The sequence below is a fragment of the Spermophilus citellus genome (assembly GCF_964194105.1).
Source record: "Spermophilus citellus genome assembly, chromosome: 3".
Taxonomy (NCBI): domain Eukaryota; kingdom Metazoa; phylum Chordata; class Mammalia; order Rodentia; family Sciuridae; genus Spermophilus; species Spermophilus citellus.
Window position 1 is genome coordinate 230,892,796 of NC_138184.1, and position 16,587 is coordinate 230,909,382.

General features: G+C 47.0%; 1 protein-coding gene across 2 annotated transcripts in view; it reads left to right on the plus strand.

Moving 5' to 3' along the window:
* Nucleotides 1-683: 683 nt before the first annotated feature.
* UBE3C (ubiquitin protein ligase E3C) overlaps nucleotides 684-16,587 on the plus strand; it is a 101,961-nt gene continuing 86,057 nt past the window's right edge. Inside the window, exon 1 of one of the 2 annotated variants that reach the window (XM_081285513.1) lies at nucleotides 684-1,006. In XM_081285513.1, the coding sequence (XP_081141639.1) occupies nucleotides 941-1,006 (66 nt within the window). In that variant the 5' untranslated portion in view covers nucleotides 684-940. The remainder of the gene's footprint in view (nucleotides 1,007-16,587) is intronic. The other variant, XM_081285512.1, reaches the window with a different exon arrangement.

Here is a 16,587-nt window from a genome sequence, read left to right on the forward strand (position 1 = left end):
CGTGAGCTCCTTCCCACAGCTTCCCGCTGAAGGAGCACTCCCCCTCGCCCTGGCCCTCTGGGGCCACTGCGAGTAAGGCGAGGAGGCCCTGAAGACCGCGTGAGGACAGCACACACCGCGGGGGACACTGGGCAGGGCAGGCCTCCCGGCCCCGCAGGGCTCAGCGAGCTCCCGTCGGCTACGCGGACGGGGCAGGGTTTCATCATCGACTTCTGGAGTTTTTCATCTTCGGCTGTGGTCGCTGGGTAACCGAAGTCACCGCCGCAGAAGGTGACTCTGCTGCTGGCTGCCACGGGCCGCCGCCGCTCGGGGCCGGACGGGTGCTCGGCCGCCCACTCGCCCCCGCGTCTGCCCGCTGTGTGCCCGGCCACCACCCTCGGGGACCTGACGGCGGGGCGGCGGCTTTGGAACTGACCCCAGCGTCACATCGGTAGCACCCGGACGCCGCAGCACAGCCATGGCGGTGGCGCAACGCCGCTGGGCCCTGGGTTCTTCCGCCGTCGCCGCTCCCCACCGTCCCGGGCCGCCCGCGCGCGCTCAGGACCGACGCGCCTCGCGGGGCCGCGCACGCAAGCGGGGTCCGCCGGGAGGAGCGCCGCGCCGTCGATGGCCGAGGCGCGCTCGCGGAGGCCGCCGGGAGGAGCGCCGCGCCGTCGATGGCGGGGCCGCGCGCGTTAGCGGGGCCGCGCACGGCAGCGCGGCGGCCGCCATCTTCCGTCCCGGCGGCAGCGGCGGTGCAGGCGCGGGGTCAGCGGCGCGGCGGCGCCCCTCGCTCGGCCCGGCGGCGGGCGTGGACCAGGCAGGAGCCCCGGGGCCGCCCGCCCCTTCGCCGCCCGCGCGCCCGCCGGCTGGGTGCGGAGCGCAGACACCGCCCGGAGCGCCGGACCCGCCCGAGGCCGCCCGCGCCCCCTGGGCCGCGCAGATGGGATAGGCGGCGAAGATGTTCAGCTTCGAAGGGGACTTCAAAACGAGGCCCAAGGTGTCGCTCGGCGGCGCGAGCAGGAAGGTGAGGGCAGCGCCGGGCTGGGCCGGGCCTGCCCGGGCGCGAGGGCGGCGCCGCTGCGGTGCCCGCGTCCCCCGCCCCGGCGCATCCCCCTGACCCCTGGTCGTCCATCCTGAGCCCCCGTCGTCCCCCTGAGCTCCCATGGTCCACCCTGGGACCCCGTCGTTCACCTGAGCCCCCATGGTCCACCCTGGGACCCCGTCGTTCACCTGAGCCCCGGTGGTCCACCCTGAGCCCCCGTCGTCCCCCTGAGCCCCCGTCGTCCCCCTGAGTCTCCGTGGTCCACCTGAGCCCCAGGGGTCCACCCTGAGGCCCCGTCGTCCACCCTGAGCCCCCGTCGTCCCCCTGAGCCCCGGTGGTCCACCCTGAGCCCCCGTCGTCCCCCTGAGTCTCCGTGGTCCACCCTGAGACCCCGTGGTCTACCCTGACTCCACTGTTCCTCCGCACCGCCGCGTCCACCCTGAGCCCCCGTCGTCCCCCTGAGCCCCCATGGTCCACCCTGGGACCCCGTCGTTCACCTGAGCCCCGGTGGTCCACCCTGAGCCCCCGTCGTCCCCCTGAGCCCCCATGGTCCACCTGAGCCCCCGTCGTCCCCCTGAGTCTCCGTGGTCCACCTGAGCCCCAGGGGTCCACCCTGAGGCCCCGTCGTCCACCCTGAGCCCCCATGGTCCACCCTGAGCCCCTGTCGTCCACCCTGAGCCCCCGTCGTCCCCCTGAGACCCCGTGGTCCACCCTGACTCCACTGTTCCTCCGCACCGCCGCGTCCACCCTGAGCCCCCGTCGTTCACCTGAGCCCCGGTGGTCCACCCTGACCACCCCCCCCCGCCGTCTCCCCGCACCACCGCGTCCACCCTGAGTCCTGATGGTCCACCTGAGCCCCAGCGTCCACCCTGACTCCCTGTCGACCCTCTGTGTCCCCCCGCGTTCACCCTGGCCCGCCTACCAGCCCCGGGCACTCCCCACCACCCTGCGGCGCAGGTGACCACTCTGCCCGCCGCGTCCTCAGGCCGGCGGTGTCCACCCAGCCCGTAATGTCCGCGTGCATGATGGCCAGCGAGTCCTGGGAGTCCGGAGCCGCTGGCGTCGGGTGGCCCTGCCTCGCTGCTCCGCCCCTGCGTCGGACCCAGCCGTGTGGGCCCTGTGCTTGCCGTGCTGGTAAAGTTGGCCGAATTAAATGGGCCGCAGTGTACAGAGTGGTCTTTCCCCCCTCGGGGATAGCTTGTCGCCCTTCCGTCGGGGTTGGCTTTTAACCCCCGGCCGGTTTTCAAGTCCTAGTAAGAACTGCCCCAAAAGTTGTAAGCCAGGGTGGTTTCTGAGGGCAGTGGAAGTGGACCTGGGCCCAGGTGGGCGAGAAGTGTGCTGGCACCTTTAACATTTGAGGTGTCTGGTGGTAATTGGTGGAAGTAGCTGCAGAGCTAGGTGCTGGAAATAGATACTTCTCAGGCATAATTGAGTTGGAAGGGGCTTGTGAACTATTGACAGTTTTATACCAGAACAGAGTTCTACAGGCGGGGACTTGAGAGAACTCCAGGAGTTGACAGAGTTGGCCATGGAAAGATGGCATACTTGTTTTTGGAGCTAGTAGCACTTCCCATGTTGCCTCTGTATGCATAGACCTTGTGGCTTCTGTGGTCATGAGTGCCTGGCTTGTCCTGACACAGGCTTGGAGTTTTTTCACCAAGTAACACATCTTTACTTATCTGTTGATCAGACTCTCCAGGCAAGGTCGTACATTTTGCTCCCCGGCCTCCTACCAGGAATTGAACTTGGGGACACTGAGCCACATTCTCAGCCCTGTTTTTATTTTATTCAGAGACAGGGCCTCACTGAGTTGCTTAGCACCTCGCTTTTGCTGAGGCTGACTTTGAACTTGGTTGGGATCCTCCTGCCTCAGCCTCCGCAGTCAGGCATGCACCACCGCACCTGCACGTTTTGCTTTTTAACTGTGCAAACAGTTCCCTCCTTTTAAAAACTTGACCCTGTCAGATCCACATACCTTAATCATCTTACAGTGGTCCTCCTGCCTGTGAAATTGGAACGGGTGAGGGGCAGGTAGCAGAGTCTTCCTGGCCATGGGTCTAGCTTTGGCGCATTCCCACTGAGAGAGTCCCAGAGTTGCCCTCTCTTCAGGCATGGGTCCCCAAGGTCATTCTCCAGAGAGGGCAAAAGGGAAGTGGGTGCCCCAGGCCAGTACAGGAATCTGGGTGGAACTAGCGCTAAATTTAGCTTAAAAGTTTTTTACACCCATATGTAGATGGCTCAGTGCTCACATCAGATGAAGAACATTCTTAGGAGTCTCTTTCAGTGTTCTTCCTCCTAGGGTGACTCCTTCTCTGACCTTATTTTCCATAAATGAGCTTTCCTGTTGTTCCTAGGTGAGGTTGCATACATCCTGTCCTTTCTTTGTGCCGGGCTTCTTTGACTCAGCATCATCTCTGAGATACTTCCCGATGTGCCACCCTGGTCCACTGTGTGATCATGCCACAGTCTGTCCTCTGCTTTTCAAGGGCATTTGTTGTGTATGTCTTGGTGGACATCACTTATCTTGTAGGTCATGTGTCATCCGTGAGCCACCCTCAGCAGCGTGCCTGCCAGTGCTGCGGCCAGTGGTATCAGAGAGGGTCAGAGGCTCCAAGTCTTTGCCAACACTTGGTTTTGTGAGTCCTTTTCATTTTGGCAAGTCTGGGAGGGCTGTGGATTCCTTGTGGCCTTACTTTTGTTCCCTGGTGGCCAGTGGATTGAGCACTGTAATGCCAGGTTTGTGGGACCCCAGTGGACCTCCAGGAGCCAAATCCAATGCAATCACACAAGAGTCTTTTTTTTTTTTTTTTTTTTTCCACACAAGCGTCTTTATTGCAAGCTCGAGCCTGACTCACAACCATTTCCAAAGCAGGGGTCCCAGGGAGTGAGTCCCAACCCTTAGTTCAGGTTTTGGGGGATTTATAGGTTTTGGGGGGATACTTTATGCGTCACAACATCACACAGCAATCATTTCACACTACAGGGAAAATCAAACAACTCTTAACATTGATTAGCACATTCACTGGCGGGAACAAGTCGGGTAAGGGTGATTGGTTAGTTCAGGTGGTGCCTACATTTGAACTGATTGGTTTAGGCCACGAGGAGTTGCAAGAGTGTGTGCGCTAAACTGCTGGGAGGTCTAATCATGTTATCAGTTACCGAAACTACTGGGAGGGTCACCTGGCATTTCAGATATTTTCCCTATCTCTTGCTGATTGGTGATTGCTCGGGGGTTGCTTTGGGTCCTTACCTAGCCTGACTGAGTCAGGGACACGTGACCAGCAGATCTCTCCTGTTAAACAACTCAGCAGGGTGGGTATGTGCCTGGGAGCGCTCTGTGGGTTTCTCCAAGGACAAGGGTCACGCCCCCTCCCTCTGGACAGGCCTTGAGGTAGAAGCTGGTTTCTCAAAAATGGGAGTCACATCCGTTTCTCAAAACCTATAAATCCTCACTGAACTAAGGGTTGGGACTCACTCCCTGGGACCTACATGTGCGTGTTCTTCACTTTCTTTGGGTCTACAAAAGTCCTTTCCCTTATTGAATAAACAAAAATCATAGTGAGCTTTTCTTCATGTCTTAAGTGATTATTTGGAGTCTTCCCTTTCTTCAGCTTAGTGGGAAACCAGATATCACCTTTTGAATAAATATATCTTCTCAAATTAAATGAATATTTGTAGTGTTTATTAATCTATAAAGGCTCTGTAGAGGAAGTCTTGACAAGCTTATAATCTTGCTGGGAAGGTAAAATTTAAAACTTGACAAGTGAGGCTGGGGTTGTGGCACGTGTGAGGCCTTGGGTTCCGTCCTCAGCACCACATAAAGACAAATAAATAAAATAAAGGTATGTGTCCATCTACAACTAAAAAATGTTTAAAAAAAATAAAACATGACAAGTTAAATAGCAGTAGACTGGTTACTGAGCTATGGATCTCCCGTGGGCTGACCCGGGAGTGCGAGCTGCTTGGCCCGGTCCTGCCCTCGGAGCACTAGGTGTAGACGGCTTTTACTTCCTAACACTTCTGAAATCAGGTACGTGTTGATGACATGACATATTTTAATTGGCACATTTTTTTTTCTTAGTACATAGAATACCATTTTGGGGTCATTTGATTTCAACTCCACTGAACCCACTTAGTAAATCAAAATTTAAGGGAAAAAAGTCAATAAGGTGGATGATGGTGCTCACAGAAAGTAAAGGTCAGAAACTTAACCAGAATCTGGGTTGTCGGTACCATGGTAGTTAGCACCTTTCTTGAGCTTATTCTTGCCTCTGCAGGCAGCGCTGTTTCTCGGTCACGTGATCTTGGCTGTGTGGTTACCTGATCACACGCATTGATCTCAGTTCCAGAGTCTGGAGAGGAAGCTTGCTCAGCTTGGGTTTGGTTCCATTTGGGAGCTGAGTCGGAGCAGGGCTGGAGTCTCCTGGCACAGAGCGCCTAGGTGTGTGTCAGGGCTAGGAGGGGACGCCCGAGGAGTGGTGGGTTCTTGTGGGGTGCATCAGTGGGGAGGGAGGGAGGCACCTGGGCAGAAATCTGGGTGGCTGTCAGCAGACCTTGGCTTAGAATGTTGTGTCCTAGGAGAACATGCATTTTAGGACAGGAATGGATTAGGAAGGACAGGAGGGAAGAGTGGCCAGCAGTGCTGACTGCTGCGGGGGTGGCTGAGGCATGCACTAACCACCCCTGGGATTTGGAACTAGGGAGACCTTGGTTATGAGTAGCAGGAGTTAAAGGTCAGAGTGTAGGAAGGACCCTGCAGACCATCTGGAAGTCAAGGGAGTAGACCTATTAGAAAGGGCCCAGAAGATGGAAGCCAGGGAGAGGGGGTTCAGGGTCTAAGGAGTATTTTGGGGAATGAAGAAGGATTACTCAAGTAGAGAGGAGAAAGGAAGGAAAGAAGTCAGTGGGTGGGTGTGGTCACAAAGGGTTCAGTTTTGTTGAGTTGCCGAAGGTAGTTGATTAATAGTGGCAGTAGATTGAGATCACTTCAGTGTTCAGGCCCATGGTGTGCTCTCTTTCTTCCTTGTTTTTCTTCTTTTGTCTTTTTTGGTTTGTTTGTTCTGAGAATTGAACCCAGTGACATTTTACCACTGAGCTATATCCCCAGCCTTTTTTAATTTTTTTGTTGTTAAACGGAGTCACACTAAGTTGCTGAGATTGGCCTTGAACTTGCTACCCTCTTGCCTCATCCTCCCAAGTCCTGGAATTATAGGTATGGCCACCCTGTCCAACTGTCCATGGCTAAAAAAAAAAAAAACCCTAGTAGATTGTTTTCCAGAGCAGTTTAGGTTTGCAGACAGCAAAGCAGATGGCTGACTTCCATGTGTCCCTTGTCTTGCACCTTACCCTTCCTCAGTTATTATGTTGCCTTAGTGTGGATCTTATGACAGCTGATTAACCTATGTCAGTGCATTATTGTTAACTGAAGTCCATAGTATAAATAAGATTCACTGCATGTGTTGGGCGTTCTTTGGGACTGACAGATGTGCACTAACATCTGTCAATCCTTATAGCACACACAGAATAAAGTCCTCGCCCTCAAGATCTTCTTTCTCTGTTCTGCTTGTTTATCCCTCTCTCCCCTCAACCTCTGGCAACCACAGATTTTTTTTTTCCTGTCTGGCTTTGTACGCAGAGTTTGTGCATGCCAGGCAATTTCTCTACCAGCCCCTGCCCTTTTTAAATTCATTTCAAGATAGGGCCTTGCTAAGTTGCCCAGGCTGACCTTGAACTTGCAACCTTCTGCCTCAGCCTCCTGAATAGCTAAGGTCGTAGGCTGCAAGGCCACGCAGGCTTGACAGTCTTTACTTTGTTATTGGTGTTGTGCATTCAGTGGGTTTGGCCTTTGCAGTTCAAATTCTCTCACTTTGCAGTATGCTTATCTGCTTGTGTCTTTTTGAATCCCCAACCCCAAATGGTATTTCATTGTGTGGATGCATTACAGTTTATTCACTCACCTGTGTAAGGGACATATTGTATTGAAGAACACCATGATTGCTTCCAAGTATTGGCAGTTATGAATAAAGCCTCTGTAAACATTTGTGTGTAGATCTTTGTATGGACATCAGTTCCAAGTCATTTGGGTAAATATCAAGAAGTACCACTTTGGGATTCTGTGTTAAAACTAGATGTTTCACTTTGTGGAAAGCTATCAAACTGCCTTCAGCAGTGACTACAGCCTTTTGCACACCCACCAGCAATGACTGGGCATTCCTGTTGCCCCACGTCCTTGTCAGCCTTTGGTGTTGTCAGTATTCTGGTTTTAGCCATCGGTATTGAGGGTCTTTTCATACGCCCACTTGCCAATCTACGTATCTTTTTTGATGAGGTATCTGTAGATCTTTTGCCAAGTTTAAGTTGGGTTGTTTGCTTTTTTATTGTCGTAGTTTTCATTTTTGGGTTTGTTTGTTGTTGTTTGTATGTGGGATTGAACCTGGGCACCTAACCAGATTAACTGAACTATACCTCAGCCCTTTTTATTTTGAGAACAGGGTCTTGCTGAGTTGCTGAGGCTGGCCTCTGACTTGCTTGACCTCCCAAGTTGATGTGATTACAGGTGTGCACCACTGCACCCATCTCTTATTACTGTGTTTTGAAATTTGCATGTACATTTTGTATGTATTTTATATACAAGTCCTTTTTCAGCTCTGTCCTTTGCAGGTATTCTTTCCCAGTCTGTGGCTTGTTTGTTCATTCTCTTAAGAGGGTCTTTCACAGAAGGTTTTTGTTGTTGTTGTTTGTTTGTTTTTTACTTTTATTTATTTAGTACTGGAGATTGAACCCAGGAGCATTCTGCCTCTGAGCTACACATCTCCAGCCTTTTTCTTTTTTATTTTTGAGACTGGGTCTTGCTAAGTGGCCCAGTCTGGCCTTGAACCTGAGATCCTCCAGCTTCAGTCTCCAGAGTAGTTGGGATTACAGATGTGAGCTACTGCTCCTGGCTAGAAGTTTTTAATTTTAATGAAGTTCAGTTTACCAATATTTTTTTCATGGATCATGCTTCTAGTGTTGTAAATGTTTTTGCCAAACCCAACATCACTTAGATTTTCTCCTGTTATTTTCAGGTACTTTTATATTTTACAATCATTTTTTAAATTAGATTTTTTATTGGCATGTGTGTGTTGAAAAGCGTGCTCCTTTTCAACACGGGGCTCCAGTGTGGACTGGTCACATCAGGGCCATGAGCCTTTCTGTCCCCGGTCCCCATCACCTCTTGCTGCGGAGCCTTCAGGCTCCTCTCCTCTCTTCCTCATGAAGTGCACAGTAGGTTCTGGTGAACTGTCGTCACCCCTACTGTGCTGGGAGCCCCAGAACTCACTCTTGGTACCTGTGATCTGCCGCCCTGCGTTCCCTCTCCTCCCTTCCCAGCTTCTCGTCCTCACTGCTGGACACCCAGGCTGGCTTCTTCCAGCATCCACCTGGGAGAGGACAGGCTCCCACACCTGTCTGTCTGGCTTACTTCCTCGACTCGCTGTCCTCCAGCCCTACTTCTTAGAGCTGAATGATCCGCCCGAGTGTACCTGTGCTCCATTTCCTTTGTCCCTCCTCTGCCGGTGGGCACCCAGGTCCAGTCTAGGCCTGGGCTGCGGTGGAGGGTGCTGCATTAAGTGTGAGCATGCAGGCGTCTCTTAGATATGCTGATTTCATTTTTTTAAATATTTATTTTTCAGTTTTCGGTGGACACAACATCTTTATTTTTTTATGTGGTGCTGAGGATCGAACCCAGCGCATTACTGCTTGAGCCACATCCCCAGTCCCTGCTGATTTCATTTCTTTGGGATATACACTCAGGGGAGTACCTGGTAGCTGGATCAGAAGATGAATCTGTTTTTAGTTTTTTGAGGACCATCTGTACTGTTCTCCATAATGCCTTTAACTGATTTACATTCTCACCAATGTTTGTTGTTTTTCCTCTTTCATAATAACTAACCTGACTGGGGTGAAATCATATTTCTTTCTGGGTTTGATTTGCATTTCCCTGATGGCTAATGATATTGAGCATTTAAAAAAATATTTATTTTTAAGTTTTTTTAGGTAGACACAATATCTTTATTTTACATTTATGTGGTGCTGAGGATGGAACCCAGTGCCTTGTGCATGCTAGGTGAGCGCTCTACCACTGAGCCACCACCCCAGCCCTTGAGCATTTTTTTTCATGTATTTGTTGGCTTTTTGTATCTCTTTTCTTGAGAAGGGTCTATTCAGATTATTGCCTATTTTATTTTATTTTTTTTCCTGAGTGGCTTACATGTTCTAGATATTAACCCATCAGGTGAATAGCCGGCAGGTGGTTTTCCCATTCTGTGGTTGTCTCTTCACTCTGTGGATTGTCTCCTTTGCTGTGCACAAGTTTTTTTGTTGAACACAATCCTATTTATGTATTTTTACTGTGTTACCTGAGCTTTTGGGATTCTATAAAAATATCACTGCCTATGCCAATATCCTGAAGTGTTCTCTCTCATTTCCTTCTGAAAATTTTATAGCTTCAGGTCTTAAATTTGGGTCATTGATCCACTTTTTTTGAGGGGGCATGGGGTACCAGGGATTGAACCCAAGGGTGCTTAATCACTGAGCTACATCCCCACCAGCCCTTTTTGTTTTTTTTATTTTGAGTCGGCATCTTGCAAAGTAGCTGAGACGGGCCTTGAACTCGAGACCTGCCTTAGCCTCTTCTCTGGGATTACAGACGTGCACCACCACCTCCAGCCCCTGATCCACTCTGCGCTGATGTTCATACAGGGTGAGAGAGTGTGGACAAGGTTGTTCTTTGGCATGTGGGTGTCCCCTTTTCCCAGCACATCTGTTGAAGACGCTGTCCTTCCTCCAGTGTGTTTCTGACACCTGTGTTGGGAATCACTTGGCTGTAGATGGCGGGTTATTCTGGGGTCTCCAGTCTGTCCCACTGTGCCGTGTGCCTGCTTTTCTGCCAGTGCCATGCTGTTTTGGTCAGTGTGGCACTCGACCACGTCTTGAAATCAGGTCTTGTGGAGCCTCAGCTTTGTTCTTTTTGTTCAAGATAGCTTTGGCCACTGGGTCTTCTGTGCATCCATGTGAGTCTTAGGGTTGTTTTTCTCCATCTGTGAGGGGTGTCCTTGGTGTTGATGGGGATTTCTGTAAATTGCTTTGGGGTCCTAAGGACAGGCCAATAGTAGTTCTTCAGTCCGTGAACCTGAGAGGTCTTCCTCTTCTATGTGTGTCTGCAGTTCCTTGTGTCAGTGTTTTGTGATTTTCACTGTAGAGGCTTGTCCCAGCTTGGTGTGTTCTGTGTGTGTGTGTGTGTGTGTGTGTGTTTCTAGTCTGTTTCTGGCTTTTCTGTTCTGTTCTATTCATCTGTCCCTCTTTTTTTTTTTTTTTTTTTTTAAAGAGAGAGTGAGAGAGGAGAGAGAGAGAATTTTTAATATTTATTTTTTAGTTCTCGGCGGACACAACATCTTTGTTGGTATGTGGTGCTGAGGATCGAACCCGGGCCGCACACATGCCAGGCGAGCGCGCTACCGCTTGAGCCACATCCCCAGCCCCATCTGTCTCCTCTTCATCAAGACCCCACCATCCTGATCACTGTAGTTCTACAGTGTCAGTCCCTTTGCTGACTTTAGTCTTCGTCCCTCCACATGCCACTTTGTCAGTATTCACAGAATTGCTTTGTGATTCTGACTTGGATAATTTTGAATCTATAGATCAAATTGAGAAGAATTGATATCTTGACAATATTGAGTCTGGGAACATGGGGGGCTCTCCATTTGTTCAAGTCTTCCTTTTTTTCCTTTTCTTTCCTTTTTTATTTTTAATGGCACTGGGGATTGAATCCAGGGGTAATCTAGAGTCACATTCCAATTCATTTTATTGTATTTTGAGATGGTCTCAGAATTTCCAAGGCTGGCCTCAAACTTTCGATCCTTCTGCCTCAGCCTCTTAAGTCACTGGTGCCGCAGTCTTGGCTGGGCACAGAATCACGAGCCAATCAAGCAGGAACAAAACTTTATTTTGAAAAAGCCGCTAACACTCTCAGCGCCAGCAAGTCAAAAACCGGTCCTCCCACGAGGGTGTCCGACCGGAACCGCGCGCCGACCGGAACCCCCCCGTCTCCTCCCACCTCCTCCGGAATTCCCTCCTACTATCCTTCCCCAACCAATGGGAACTCTCCAGCAGTCCCGTAAAGTCCCGTAACTTGAGTCCGGTAGCAGGCCAAGGTGAACAGCGGGAGTCCAGTTTGCATATGAATGTAAATTTTAACATAATCATCTCAGTGGCTAGCTGGCGTCACTTTACAACCAAAGGTGCCATACATCGTATATATGCTTGTGGCTCCTAGCATCTGCCCCCTTCTGTTTAATTAAGCAACAAGCAATGTGGCTAGGGACCGTGCCTGGTAGGTTGTCCAATTTAACATATGGTTCTTACCCGTCATGGGAGAACTGACCTTTAGGCGTCAGCTTCCTGTCTTAGGTTGAATCCACTGTAATCAGAGCAACCCGTCGCTGACTACCGGTCCAGCATTCAGCCATGCTTGTGGATAGGCCTATGCACCAGTGGGGGGGTGAGGTTCTTGCCTCACCTCTGTTGGCCCCCAAATTTAGCCTTGGTGCCAGTGGGGGGGTGAGGTTCTTTGCCTCACCTCTGTTGGCCCCCAAATTTAGACCATCACTAGTAGAAGGGAGGAGGATACAGAAATGCCACGACACCAAGCCAATTGACGGCTCCTTTGGAAAAATTGCGTCACTGGTGACACCATCAGCAAAGATATGCCAGTATTACCACAATAAACATGGGGTGAGCTGGCAAGGAAATTGCATCACTGGTGACACCATCAGCAAAAATATGCCAGCAGTACCACAATTCGGTGCACCAGATGATATTTCACAATGTATGCAACTGATATATAGTCCAGGCAAGTTCTGCAAGCAGTTCAAATTGGAGGAGTCTATCAATATGTCCATATCCTCCCAAAGTAAATCAAGTCCTTGATAGCATTACTTGTTGAGTTATATTCATTGATGCATCAGTTTATACAGTTTACTGTGATAGCTATCATAGAAGCTGTAGTTTGGTTTTATCTCAGTCTTCACTGGAATTGGGATGGAGATGGAAATTCTGGCAATGATGGTAAAGAGACATTATCCTGAACAGAATTATTAAATATAATAAAAAGAAAAGGTGAAAGTAAACAAACAGATCTGTTAAACTCCTTTAAAAACAATCCTTAACAGCCGTTTACCAAATTTAAATTAGTAAACAAACAGATCTGTTAACCATCTTTAACAACAATCATAAACAGCTGTTCACCTAATTTAAATTAAACCATATAAATCACGTGAATAAAGAAAAAATTTGGATCCATTTTTTCATGAGCGCTCCTCATATAAGAAATATGGACATACACACATACAGACATACAACACAAAACAGAAGTGTGCACACAACATACAACACATAAGACAATAGTAAATAAAGGCCTTGTAACTATACTTAGGTGAAATCTCCATTGTAATGTTTAAAAACTCCACAGTCAAAAAAAAAAAAAATAAATAAATAAATAAATAAATAAAAAATAAAACACAGTCAAAAAATAAAACTGATCAGAAAAACATTAACCTAGGTTTGTATGAGCTCAAAAATAAAATAGAACTTTATGATGTGGAAAAATGCAATAATAAAATAGATACTGAAAAAAAAAACCTTGGTTAATCACTGTCGCAGATGTAAGAATAGCCAAGCTGGAGCTCTGGATGTCAGCTGTTATGGATTTGAGTCAAATCATCTTCTTTTTCTGTAGAAATTGTTTTAGTTAATCTCTCTGGAATCCAAATCGGTTGCTGTTCATCCTGTGGGAAAACACAGACAGCGCCCCGATTCCAGACTATCACTGGATCTGGGCCTTTCCATTGTCCTGTTAGAATATCTTTCCAAAGTACCTTAGGCTTATGTACATTTTTGGGGTACAAATGTCTTTCCGCAGCACTAAGTCCCGATGAATCTAAATTTAAAAAGTTTAGAGTAAAAAGGGTTATTTTAAGTTTATCTTTGGGGGATATATACCCCTTTCCAATTCCCTCCTTTTGTTTTAATAAGTACATTTTAATAGTTTGATGAGCTCTTTCAATTATGCCTTGTCCTTGTGGATTGTATGGAATTCCTGTTATGTGAGTAATACCAAATGATGAGCAAAATTGTTTAAAAGAGGAGGAAGTATAACCAGGACCGTTGTCCGTTTTTAACTGTTTTGGAACGCCCACAGTGGCAAAATTTTGTAAGCAATGAGCTATAACATCTTTAGTTTTTTCTCCGGCATGAAGGGAGCCCATCAAAAATCCGGAAGAGGTATCAACTGTAACATGTAAATATTTTAATTTTCCAAATTCTGGCAAGTGTGTGACGTCCATCTGCCAAATATGGTTAGGTATTAGTCCTCTAGGATTGACTCCAAGATTAACTTGTGGTAAAAATGTCACACAATTTTGACATTGTTTTATTATATGTCTGGCCTGTTCTTTAGTTATTTTAAAACGCTTTTGTAAAGTATTAGCATTGACATGGAACCTTTTATGAAAATTTATAGCTTCTTCTATTGTGGAGAAAATATGTATGTCATGTGTAGATTTATCTGCTAGTTCATTGCCCATACTAAGGGCTCCAGGCAATCCTGTATGTGCCCTGATATGACCTATGAAGAATGGATCTTTTCGGTCCCAGATTAGACTTTGTATAGCGGAAAACAAAGAGAAAACAGTAGAGGAAGGGGAAATCCTACCAGCATCTTCAAGGGAATTAATAGCATTAACTACATACTGACTATCAGAAAATAAATTAAATACAGAATCTTTAAACATCATAAAAGCTTGTAATACTGCATTAAGCTCTACCTTTTGAGCTGATTGTTTGGGTACTAAAAATGTAAAAGTTTGATCAGGAGTAACTACTGCTGCTGTACCATTGTTTGACCCATCAGTGAATATATTTGGAGCATTTATGATAGGGGTTTTTCTTGTCATTTTTGGAAAAACTACAGGATGCTTAGACCAAAAAGACAACAAAGGATTAGATGGTAAGTGATTATCAAATGAAACACTAGTTTTACACAGGATTATTGCCCAAGTATTTAACTCATTAGCTAACTCATCAATTTGATCCATAGTATATGGAGTAATAATTTTATTGGGAGAAATCCCAAACACTCCCTTAGCTGCTTTTATTCCTTTGAGTATTAATTGTCCTACAGCCTCAGGATATCTAGTAAGAATAGTGTTAGGGGAATAAGATAAATGTATCCACAATAATGGACCTTCTTGCCAAAATACTCCTGTAGGAATATTTTTTGTTGGTAGTACAATAAATAATAAAGGCAAACTTATATCAATTCTATCCAAATGCATATTTTCCATATATGTTTCAATGATTTTTAATACTTTTCTTGCTTCAGGCGTTAACATGCGGGGTGAATTTGGATCTGATGGACCTTTTAGAATATCAAATAAAGGTCCTAACTCTCCTGTTGGTATGCCTAGATAAGGCCTTATCCAATTTATGTCTCCCAATAACTTTTGAAAGTCATTAAGTGATTTGAGTTGATCTACTCGTATTTGAATTTTTGGTGGACGGACCATGGTTGAGGATAATAGAACTCCTAAATAATTAATTGGAAGATTTAATTGTACTTTATCTATTGCTATCTCTAGATTATAATTTTTCAATAAATTTGTAAGTGTGGCATAACATTCTAGTAATGTGTTTTTATCTTTATGTGCCAGTAACACATCATCCATATAGTGAAATATTTGTAGTTCAGGATTTTGGTTTCTAAGTGGCTGGATTGCTTTATTAACATAAATTTGACACATAGTTGGGCTGTTAGCCATCCCTTGAGGGAGTACTTTCCATTCATATCTCTGATCAGGACCTTCATGATTCAGTGCAGGGATAGTAAATGCAAAATGTGGACTATCCTCGGGATGAATTGGAATTGAAAAGAAACAATCTTTAATATCTATAACTAAAACATGCCAGGTTTTTGGTAAAGCAGACAATTGAGGAATCCCTGATTGAGCAGGTCCCATAATAACCATCTCATTATTAATGGCTCTTAAATCTTGTAATAATCTCCATTTACCAGATTTCTTTTTAATGACAAAAATGGGAGTATTATAGGGGGATACGGAAGGTTGTATATGTCCTTCCGCTAACTGTTGTCTGACCAAGTCATGGGCTACTTGTATCTTTTCTTTAGTCAAGGGCCACTGAGGAACCCACACTGGTCTTTCTGATTTCCAAGTAATTTTGATTGTCTCAGTGGCCCTTTCTGAAAACCCAATTCATGTCTATTTATTTCTTGATCTATTTGAATAGGTGCTGTCATACCTTGTTCTTGTTCTCTTAATCTTTTTTCTTTCTTAAAGCCTTGTTTAGCCCTAGTAGTGGGCGCGTTAGGATTGATGTTATTTGTTAATGTCAATCCTAATTGATCTAGGACATTTCGTCCCCATAAATTTACAGGAAGATGATCCAATACATAGGGCTGTATAGTTCCTTCACATCCTTCAGGATCCCTCCAATCTAATACCATAGCACTTCTATGGGGATTTGTTGCCACTCCTAGGCCTCGAAGCGTTTGAGTGGCTTGTTGTAATGGCCAATGTTTTGGCCATTCTTGACGAGATATGATGCTGAGGTCAGCTCCTGTGTCCAGCAGCCCATTAAAGTCATGTCCTTGAATTTTTAATTTTAGCATTGGGCGAGAATCTAAATTTAAAGACAGCATAGCCCAATCTACACCTGTGGAGCCTAATCCCTTGGAACCTCTTTCTACATTACAACTGGAAAATTTATCATGCAGGCTGGGTATTATTAATAACTGTGCTATTCTATCTCCTGGTGAAATTACTGATATACCTCTTGGAGAACTAGCTATAATTTTTATTTCACCTTCATAATCGGGATCAATTACCCCAGGACTTATCATAAGTCCTTTTAGTGTAGAAGAACTGCGTCCCAATAATAAGCCTACTGTTCCCTGGGGAAGAGGTCCTTTTACTCCTGTGGGAATGATTTGAATTCCCATCTCTGGGGTTAGTACTGCTCTGGCAGAGGCGCAGATGTCCAGCCCTGTGCTCCCTCTAGTTTGTCTGATGAGGGATTTAATGGATAATGCGTCCTGGGCACTACCTTGATGGGGCTGTTGGGTTCCTTCATTGCCCCATATATTTGTGGTTTGGGGCCCCGGGGCATTGGGCCCTTTAGTCCGTTTTTTGGCAATGGAGCTTGATACCTTTCTCCACGATATCGTGGGTAAACATTTGGTCCTTGTCCGTTTTTTGATAACGGAATACCCTCTATGGTGGTTTGAGAACGGCATTCATTAGCCCAATGTCTCCCTCTACGGCATCGTGGGCAAATACCTGGTATTCTATTCCTTTGATATCCAGCTTTGTTAAACCCTCCTCTTATGGGGCAACTCCTTTTAAAATGTCCTGTTTGATTACAATTATAGCATGTTCTTGGCCTGGCATCTAAAGCCTGTTGTACTGCTGCTAAGATTTGCCCCTGTTCATTAATGTCTCTACATAATTTAA